The sequence below is a fragment of the Crocuta crocuta genome, unplaced genomic scaffold (assembly GCF_008692635.1).
Source record: "Crocuta crocuta isolate KB4526 unplaced genomic scaffold, BGI_CrCroc_1.0 scaffold113, whole genome shotgun sequence".
In the NCBI taxonomy this organism is placed as follows: Eukaryota; Metazoa; Chordata; class Mammalia; order Carnivora; family Hyaenidae; genus Crocuta; species Crocuta crocuta.
Window position 1 is genome coordinate 5,602,620 of NW_027530368.1, and position 10,865 is coordinate 5,613,484.

The 10,865-nt window shown below is 49.1% G+C and overlaps 1 protein-coding gene across 1 annotated transcript in view; it reads right to left on the reverse strand.

The window, feature by feature from the left end:
• Nucleotides 1–10,865, reverse strand: part of ANTXR1 (ANTXR cell adhesion molecule 1) — a 217,487-nt gene that overhangs the window by 85,122 nt on the left and 121,500 nt on the right. Inside the window, exon 13 of the mRNA XM_077766377.1 lies at nt 1,947–2,042. Coding sequence (XP_077622503.1) covers nt 1,947–2,042 — 96 coding nt within the window. The remainder of the gene's footprint in view (nt 1–1,946; nt 2,043–10,865) is intronic.

Consider the following 10,865-nt stretch of genomic DNA (forward strand, 5'->3'; position numbering starts at 1 on the left):
ATGTTATACATCAGAAAGGGACATTTTGCACCAATATAAATGCAGTGCCATGGAATACAGTAGTATATTCCTATTATAGTGAATATTTTTAAAATATTGATAATAATACACAGCATTTACTATGTGCAAAGGTAATGTTCTAAACAGTATATATATATATGACTCCTTTAATCTTCACCATCTCCTCATGAGGTCATTGTTCTTATCCTCCTCATTATACAATGAGGAAACAGGTTCAGAGAGGTTAGGTAACTTGCCTGGGATCACACCGCTAATAAGCGATGGAGCATTGCTAGCTGTTCTGTTGTTCCTAGGTGTCCCCACCCAGGACTAACTGGTTTTAATAATGAAAGGGACTGGGTGAACAGGGTGATGCCTACAGTAGAAGGTCTAGTGTTCACTGCCGGCCGCCACCACTACTGCCGGCCCTGGCCACCCCCTTCTTTAAGAACCCTACTGAGGGAGGTTTTCCCCCCTCAGAATTTCAGACTTGAAAATTGTTTTTGAATCACCATAGAAAGCACCCCGGCTGACTCATGGTTCCCTCCCCCCCCACCTCAAAATTAAATGGTTGTGCAGCCTTTAGTACTGAAAACACTGTTTCACTTTTGGGGCTGCTGGGGGAAGAATGTGCACAGTCGCGGTGAGTCAGTCCGGTCCGGCTTGCACCAGCTGACCGGAGACTTGCGTCTGCCCCGGGTCCCTCCTGCACACGCATGTTCTGATCTACTGACAGTCATCTCTTTCCTCTGCTGGTGCAAGAGCCTCTTTCTTTCCAGAAGTCCCTGCCACGTGGATGCACATCCTGGTCAACCTTCTCATCTCCTTCCTTCACCACCTTTTTCAAATGTCGTTTGAAGCTCTCTCCTGGCCTTTTCCCACCCAGCACTCTGAGTTTTGGGCCCTTGTTGATCTCTGTTCCACACACAGATGTGAGTTCCCTTGTGCTGTGTACGGAATGCCCAGAGAGCAAATGAGGGCAAATTCTTGCCTGGAGAGGGTCACCGCCTCCCTTGCCGGAGCCTCCGGGGAAGAACTCAGACAGGGGATGGCAGGTGCCTGGCAGCCGAGCAGCGCTCACTTCCACTCTCCTGGGCTTACAGCGCGCGCTCTGAGTCTGCATAAAGGCCTGGCGTGGGCTGGGAGCGGGCGCGCCGAAGCAAATGGTGTTTTCCTTCACTGGGTTATTACTTTGTTTGGGCTTCACCTCGTCTAGGGGCCAGGGAACAAACATTGATAAGCAGGCACATTTCCTCCTTTGGGCACAGCAGGTGATGGTGGGTTATTCCAGGCCTGAAGCTATTTGGGGAGACACCGGCCAGAGCCACATGGTGGCTCCTGAAGAGCGTGATGGGGAGGAGGCAGACTTTTACTGATCTTGTAGCCGAAGTGGCCAGACAAGTGCTGGGCACAGGGTAGATGTGTCCTGTAAATGTTAGCTAAGAGTAATGAAATAAATGTGGGCGACACTCATTCTTATGAAAAATAAAGAGGTCAAAGGCACTCTGTCTCAGATGGGCAAACTGGTTGCGAAGGCCAGGGTGGTCTTGAAAGTGCATCAGCTGGTGCAATTCAACATGCATGTGTGTGTACATGTGTCTGTGTGTGTGTGTGTGTGTGATACATGCCAAATAACACTCGTCATCTACAGTATTCTGTGGGTCCTTCCTGAGTGCCGGAACCAGAGCGGCCACCTGGGCGGCACTACCTGAAGGCTGTGCCCGCTGGCAGTCTCACCCCCTGCCCACACCGGTTCCCAATGACTTGCGGTTCCATCGAGCAACGTTAGTTTCTGCCAACTTTGTACAAATTATATAAACAATGCAAAATGCGTCCTTAATCTTTACATAGATTTTTATCACCGTCTCCTACTGATGGTCCTGTTAAACCTTGCGTCACCGTCTGCATGAGGCCTGAGATGAGGAGTGAGGAAAAGGGGCACTTACCACAGTGCAGCAGAGGGGCCAGAACCACCAGAGGAGAGCCAGGGCCAGGAGCAGGAACAGGATCAGCAGAGCAATCGCCAGGATGGAGCCATCAGACTGAGGGGCCAAGAAAGAGGATGGTCAGCAGCGTCGGCCACGTGTGCCGCCTCTCCTTCCCCACACTCCCGTCACCAATATGCAGACTTAAGGCCCAGAGAAAAGCACAGTTTGAAAAAAAAATGGTTGAAACTCTGCCAAGCATTCTGGACAACATGCTCCACACAGCCGATTCTCACGAGAAATGGATTTGTCTTCTCAGAAGGCCCTGCTCCTCTCTTTCGACGACATTATATATAATTTAAAGTTTATTTATTTTGAGAGAGACAGAGAGAGCGAGAGGGGGAGGGGCAGAGAGAGGATCCCAAGCATCTGCACACTGTCAGCACAGAGCCCGACTCGGGGCTCCATCCCACAAACGGTGAGATCATGACCTGAGCCAAAATCAAGCCAGAGGCTCCAAGGCTCAACTGACTGAGCCACCCAGGCGCCCCCTCTTTGAACAGCATTCTGAAAGACCAACCCTGCAAGAGCCTGGGCAGGCGGTTGCCCAGGTAACTAGGCTTTGAGGTGGCCGACGACTGCCCTTGCCTCTGGCCAAACCGCCCTCTGGCTGGTGACACCCTCTTACTCCCGGGGTCTGCTGCTGCCGCCACCACCCGCCCTGCACTATGGGCAGTTCTGCTCAGGATTCAGCCTGCTCCCCCCAGCCGGTTCACAGAGATGCCCGGAACCGATCCATGAGGCCAAGTCCAGAGCCAGCTGATAGTACAAGAAAAAGGGCGGATGGATTCCAGGCGTGGGGAGTGGAGCAGCTGATACAGAACCCGGGAGGCAAGGGGAGTGGTGGCTGAGTCAACCCTGCTGTCAGATCAAGCGGCTGTCAAGTTCGGGCCAGGGAGTGTGGAAGGCACCAAAGGCAAATTTTACCCACTTCAAAACGTGCCTAGGCCGGTCCTGCAAATAGACACGGTTGCCGTGGCCTGAGATGGTTGGTGACTTTTAGCAGAGATCCCACTCAGTGTCAGTATTCTAGGGCGGCTGGTTCAAGGAAGCAGATTAAAGCCCCCTCCACCCACACTCACTCCCAGCTGCTGGGAGTGGAAATGGGCACAATCTTTTGAGGGTCGGGTGGGGCTGGGCAGGTTGAAGAGCAAATTGCTGTAGGTATTAATTGTCATGGTACCCTTTCTGAGTAAAGCTGGAAATCCCACTTTAAATAATCAGGTATGTTTGCACAGATGACGGCAACTGAGAATAATGATCACTATGGAAAACAACCTAAATGCTGTTTTCAATTAGAGAATGGCTAACAATACATCTTAGAACTCCCATGCAATTAATTACTGTTTAGACATTGTTTTGTTTTCAAATAATAAATGACATGTGAAAACATTTCTGACACATATGGATTTATATATACACAGAAAGACTGAGTCTGTAGTGATTTTGCAGGCAGTGGGTTTATGATAATTTTCTTTTTAAAAAATCTTTTTACTTATAATTTTTTTTAAATGTTTATTTTTGAGAGAGAGACAGAGAGAGAGTGGGGGGGGAGGGGCAAAGAGAGGGAGACACAGAATCTGAAGCAGGCTCCAGGCTCTGAGCTGTCAGCACAGAGCCAGACATGGAGCTTGAATTACCGAACTGTGAGATCATGACCTGAGCCCGTCAGATGCTTAACTGACTGAACCACCCAGGCACCCCAATTGTTTTCTTTTTTTAAAAAAAAAACAAAAACAGTTTGTAGTAAGAAGATAAATTACTGAAGTTGCTCTTTAAAAATCTATACTTGGGGCTCCCCTTTGGCATCCAAGCTCACTGGCCTAGAGGTTCTTACCCAGGGCTGATGGACCTTTGGGGTACACAGAGGGGCTGAAGGGGATGGAAGATAGTGACCCTCTTGAAATTACACTCATCATGTTCAGGGCCTGTGTCTTCAGGGGACACCACTGACGGCATGACCAGATTCTCAAATCTTCCCCCCTCCCCCCCACTTCCCAGCCCATTTATAAGGAGTGAGGTTGGGTGGCCTGTTCAGGGCAGTACAGCAGGTTAATGGCAGAATTGGGACTCGACTGACTCCCAGTCTGAGTGCTTGGCGGAGGCTACTGGAAGCTGTTTAAAGGTAGCTCTTACTCCCTGGAATGTCTTTGACCAAAAAGCCAGGGAACTAAACACCCTGGCCCCTCCCAGCCAAGGCGTGGGAATGCCAGATTGCCCCTGAGGGAGGTGCATCTTCACAGGTGCGGGGCTGGGTAGTGGGTGGGGAGAGAGCACAGGGGCTGGAGGAGGGACATGGCCATGGTAGAGGGGATGCTGTTGGACCCACAACACTTACGCATGAACTGTGGCAGAGAGGGATGCTCTCGGCAAGGACACAAAGAAATCATGTGTGTTTCCCAAACTTACTGTTAGTCAAGGACAACTCTGTTAACCTCAGTCTCTAAGTTCTACACCCATAAATGGAAATACTAACCCTCAGCTGCCCCACCGCACTGGCGGGAAGACAGATGAGCTACCTCAGGGGCCAGGAGACATGGCCGGGCAGCTGGCATGAAAGCTATCATGTCAAACGCTGCACTGTATGTCGCCCCCCCCTCCCATTTCCTCAAGACAGCAAACACGGTGGGCGTTTCAGATCATAAATCTGCTTGCACTTAGAATAATAAATAGTTTTGGTTACTGCAAGGCTCATAAAACAGCAGTCTTTTGGTATTGAGTTATAATTTAGTAAGGACGACATACAGACTGCATTTACTCACATCATACTCAATCTGTCCCCCCTCTTGATTTTGTTTTCACTTTACACAGAGGAACTGAAAGCAGAAAAGCTCAGATACTGTGGGGAAATGTTTATACTTCCTTCTGGAAGAAGGAGAAGGTTTCCTGTGAAGCAGGGAGGGAGAACGACCTGGCCCATAAGGAAAGAGAGAAGGCTTCCATTCTGGGGGAAAGCTTCCTGGATTGAGACACACCTGTGTCCGGCTTCCCTCCAGCCAGGCTTGGTCTGCCCCTTACCAGCCACAGCTCTCACCGGCTGTAGCAAAGGAGAAGCATGGCTGTGGGGCTCAAGAAGGGGCAAGGGGCAGGGGGGTTAATGAGGATGCACAGGACCAGGAGCTCCCAGAGGAACTTTGTCCTGTTCTGGAGACAGGCCCAGAAGTAGCCCCCAGACACACTGCCTGCTTTTCAAAATCTTCCTGCAACCATACACATACACCAAGTGCAACAGGGTCACCATCAAACTTAGGGTATGAATTTTTGATAAACGTAGATCTGGAGCCAATATTTTCCTGGGATATAACATGTACATGTAATCTTGAAGTTTCCTTCACATATTCATTCAGCAAACGTTTATTGAGGATCTGTTCTGTGCCCACTGAGCAGACCTCAGAGATGCAGGACTGATTAGACTCATGGTCCGCTCACAGACTGCTGAGGGAGTTCTGTAAACAGCGAACCACATACCAAGGGCTGGGTGTTACTTACCAGCTGTACACTCAGCACCTTTCATGTGTCAGGCAGTGAACAATATAGACAGTCTCTATTCTTAAGGAATTTACATTCTGGGGGCACCTGGGTGCCCCAGTTGATTAAGCATCCAACTCATGGTTTTGGCTCAGGTCACAATCTCACAGTTCATCTGCTCTGTGCTGATAGTGCAGAGCCTACTTGGGATTCTCTCTCTCCCTCTCTCTGCCCCTCCCCTAGTCTTTCTCTCTCTCTCTCAAAATAAATAAATAAATATTACAAAAAAAAGAATTTACACTCTGGTGGAATGATGATGATGATGATGATAATTACTATTAGCACAGCTAATACTCACTGAGCACTTACTATGTGTCAGGAACTAACTATATGGACTAACATGCCTTCTGTATGTTACGTCACTTAATTCTCATTAACAACCAAATGGATTTAAAAATATTATTTCTCACACCTTATAGATAAAAATACTAAGGAAAGGACAATTGAATAAACTTGCCCTAGGTCATAGGAAGAAACCAGAATCGAATCTGGGCTGTTTGGTGCCACACTTCACAGGTGTAACCAGCAGTCTATTGCTCCCAGCAAGTGCTAAGAACTGAGTGCTTGGAGGTACCACTTCAGAGGGGACGTGGCGCTGAGCTCTGGGCCTGCAGGTGCAGGAGAAGCTGGCATTCCTGCAGAGAAAGGCATTGGGTGGGATTGGAAGGGAAGTGGGGTCATCACTGTAAGGGGCTGTGTAAGCTGAGCGGAGGAGCACGGCTTCTATTCTGAGCCAACGGGGACTCCGGCGCCCCGTTATCAGATTTGTTTCTTGGGAAGCAAGTACTTTCGACATTCTGGAGTATGGCCTCAAGGAGGGAGAGATTGGGGGTCAAAGGCCCAGGTGGAGGGCTGCTGCAGTGCCACCCAATTCTTTCAGGACGACATTTTACAGGGTCACCCTTCGGAAATGTTTATGTTTTCATGGACAAGTTCAGCACTGATTTTACTAACAATAGTCCGCCATTATTGTGTGCTGCCTACGTTGCTGGCATTATGTCAAGATAATATTAGGTATTATCTCATTTAATTAAATGAGCCTTGTGAAAGCAGTCTTGTAGCAATCGTTACTCCCTTTTTGCAGCTCAGGAAAATGGAAACTCAGTGAAGACCTTACCCTAGACCTTCCACATACGTACCACTTATAGACGTTTATATGCCCACACTTTAATGTTGCAAAACTGGAATAGAACCTTCATGGTCTGATTTTAGAACCTCACTCCCCTCCCACTTACCTATTACAATGTAATGTCAGATTGATAAAAATTCACTTAAGAAATATCCGTACTTTAAATACTTATTTAAGAATGCAGTATCATTCTTTTTTTTTAAGGTTTATTTTTGAGAGAGAGAGGTGGTGGTGGGGGAGAGAAAGCGCAAGCAGGGGAGGGGCAGAGAGAGGGAAACACAGAATCTGAAGGAGGCTCTAGGCTCTGAGCTGTCAGCACAGAACCTGACCTGGGGCTTGAACTTACAAACTGAGAGATAATGACCTGAGCTGAAGTCAGACGCTTAACTGACTGACTCAACCAGCAGCCCCAAGAAATATCCATACTTTAAAGACTAAACCTTAAGTGGCTGCGTGAGAGCTCGACACCACATTTGTAATTGTTGCATCTGCTCCAAGGAAGCTTCACCCACATGGCCCAGCATAGATCTGGGTGTCACGTGGGAGAAACTGCATTTCAGAGTGCAGTGAGAAAGAGACGGAGGCCACGGTAGGGTGGGCCCGCCTTCCCCTTATAGGCTTGGCTTGCAGTTTCATTTGGTAACCTTGTTGAGGGACTGACAACATACGTGAGGATGGTCCGATATAACCTGTTGAATAGGTATCAATATATAGTATACAAATACATACACATCTGCACTGGTTAGTAAATGGTATTTGCTTCATTCGTGAAATTAGTCACTTCTAAACCAGTTCTTTTGCATCTTTACCAAGTCCCCAAATGAAGAACCCCTCAGGTGCTAAGGAGCAGGCTCTCCCATTGGCTGCAAAGCATGTGGAATGTTTCAGAGCCCACACAGTGGAGCCTGGTGCCCCAGGGCCTGGCTCCGTCCTTCTGCTCTGGTACCAACTGCCTGGACCCCCTCAGGTTTGGGCCACTGGCCTCCCTCCTGTGTCCCAGCTCACTGTCTGCTGGCAGGCCCTGCGGGCCTACTCCCCAGAGTTTATTGTGGGATAATTCCAGGAGGGTCATGGGCCAAATGTTCTCTCAGCTTGACTTAGGACAGGTGTGGGGGCTCAGCCTCTGCTCTCCCCCTTCACCAGGGCAAAAGATGGCCAAGACTGAAGAGAACCGCCCCCCCTCCCCTCCCCAAGCAGGCCCAGATGGCCACACCACAGGGCTGAGTGGGGCCATTTAGGTCAGTGGCCCCTGTTTTGGAATTGTGTCTGTACAGGCTCTGTTGTGGATAGCCAGGAGGAGCAAGGTGGCTTCTGAGAATGCAGAATTTCAACAGGTCCCAGCCTCCAGGGTGATGTCGGCACACACTCCACGCTCTCTGAGAGTCCTCACTGGGGAGGGGAAAGGACCTGACTTTATGACACAAAGTGAGAGCGGAAGCTGACCTGCCTTGCAAACTGGCAGACTCTGACACCTGCCCTTGCAGGGCAGCCCTTGTGCATAATTTTCCAGAAACCTTCAAAAGATGTCAGAGAAAAAAACAGAGGCAGATAAATAGCCAGAGATTGATTCCTACCATTGTGATTTTTCCAAAAGCCCAAATCTCAACGTAAGTTAAATTCTTGTGTTATTTAAAAAGTGAAAAGTTGTAAAACATCAACAGGGCCCTTTAATTAAAACAATAATTACAGGTCGGGGGTTCTGGGGTGTGAATAGAGCTGAAAGGCAGGTGGGAATGCAGGCAGCCTACGGTGGTGCCTCTTCTAGTTTGGGGGGAGAGGGTAATCATCAGTTTCCTTTGGTGAGTAACTTCATGCCTTCTTATTTTATTTTTTATTTTTTCATGCCTACTTAAATATCAGGGCGGACCGTGCTCAGCCCTGCCCCTTTCCTCCAGTCAGGACCATCCCTGAAGGCTGCCTGGCTTGAAAGGCCAAATTCCCTGCATCACAGCTTTCTTTAATTCCTTCCAATGCCAGCTCCCCAAACGAAGGCATCTCTTATAAGACAAAGAGGCATTGTTTTCAAGGATATAGATGTGGAAACTTGAATAATGAAAGCATCTCTTACTTGGTAGGTTGTAGGGCATTTTGGATTTCTGATGCAGGGCATGGGGGTGAGGGGTCTGGTCTGGGCCTGTTGGTGCTGCGATGAGAGAGAAGCAGCCCTCCAGACGACAGAGCATTAAGCATTGCTGCTCCTTCCTATTTTGTTTTGTGGGTTGCCATGGTAAAGAGAGGAGGATAACACTGAGAGGAATCAGTGGGAGCCGGGGTGGGGGGCTCAGCTTAAAGAAACTTCGTGCTATTCCCCATCTCACAGTTGGGTTTGGACTGGGATCCTGCCTGCTGCCTTGGCATGGGTTAGTATGTGGCCAGTGAGATGTCTCAGGTAAGGAGGGGGCGTTCTTCCCCACTCCTGTTGGTCTTCCCATGTCGAGGGCTCCCTGCGCTTGCAGGCCTTCTCTTCCGCTTTCCTCATTAGGTAAAGAAGGCCAGAGTAAACCAAGCACGACGCGATCTGTTCCGCCTGTCACTCCCAGAACATGCTGCCCCCAGGAGCAGCTTCCAGGGAGGCTGGCTCCCACTGAACTTGTGAGCTAGCCATCGAGACAGGGCCTTCTCTCCTCTTCTGCAATATCAAGCTGGTTTTGCCAAGAGGCCTGATAATTATACAATTTGGCGGGGGTGGGGGACTCTTTAAGAGAAAGAACATAAAAGTATAATTGCACAATTATGACGGTCCCTCCCAGAGCCTTAGGAGCGCTAGGAGAGACCCGTTCAAATAAGCAACTTGTAGCTCAAACTTCAGCTGCCCAGTAACTCTGCTGCTGGCTGTAAGTCTTCCCGGGACAGGCCCCCTGCCCACGACGAGGCTGGTAAACCTATTTAATCCTGGGCTTCAGTTTCCAGCCAATTTGCTGCCACACTCAGCCAGTCTTTAGCCTACAATAATAAAGGCAATACTGAAGTTCATATATCATGTCTCATTCTCTTTGTTCACATGCTTTATTGCCCCCACTACAGTGGCTCTCTAATATTACTTTAACTTCTCCCAGGATGGCCCTGGCAATGGTAACGATTACGTCTGACAACAGCTCACAAGGATTATTAACCAAGCGAGAGCTTCAGTGACGGTGGTGGGTTTGCGGTCACTCTACGATCTACGCCAGGTTTTCCAGATCCTGAGTATTAACACTGAATTACTGAAGATATCAGATCCTTCCACGTGGTTAGACTAGGCTATCTTTGAAACATTTAACACGAAAGAATGAATTAGCAGGGTTATTCTGCCACATTGAAGGGCCCTGAGCCAAACTCTGCCAAAAATATGACAAGAAAATAGCTGATGGTCCATTCAAGCTTCTTAAAAGCTGGCAACGCTATTTCCCTGGATTCAGTTGGTAAGTGATGATGCCACAGGGCACTCCAGGACGTGGCAAGGTGGGCTTGCTATGGCGTGAGGGGCTACCCGGTGGCCCCTCTTCCTCTCCTCCCTCCACCCTGGCCCCTGGCCCTCTTTCTCTGGTACTGAGTGAGGGTGAGTTTGAGGCACTGTTGGAAAGCCCTGAAGGGAAAATGACCCTTTCTCCAGGGGCAGCTCTGGTCTATGACCTTGTGATCTCACGGCAACCTGCTTGTTCTAAATACTGAAGAGGCCATCGTGGTGAGAGGGAAATGTGCAGAGATAAAGAAACTTGTCCTCTCCAGATGAGAGACCCCATGGAGGCTGTGGGGGGTGGGGTCCTACATGCCCTGTTGAGCCCCCTTGGCTCCAGGCTCCTTTCCTCCCTCCCAGGGAACAGGCTGGCGCTTGGGAGGTGTCACATTCCAGGGCTCTGAAGTGGAATATAGAACCATTCTCAGCAGCTGCTCAGAGCTGTTTCCTGCCCAGGCAAAACTGGCGGAGCACGGGCAAGTTTTATTTTGTAAGATGAAATTTAAGTCATTTTATTGCTGCTGAGACGTTCCGGAGAGGCAAGCCCCAGAGTCCAAGATTCTCTCTCTCATAGCTTATATATTCTAACTGTTATTTCTGGAAGCAACCTTAGCGATTATCTAACATCTCCACCCAAACTGCCCTGCATTTTTATTGGAGTTCTCTTCTCCTGGCATCGGTGACAGCACTGGACCGTCCTGAGCTTCAGTCCTCCTATCTGATTATCCCTTACCCACCTTCCTCACGGCTCCTCCTTGTATGCAGTCCCTTACATACTTGCATGCAC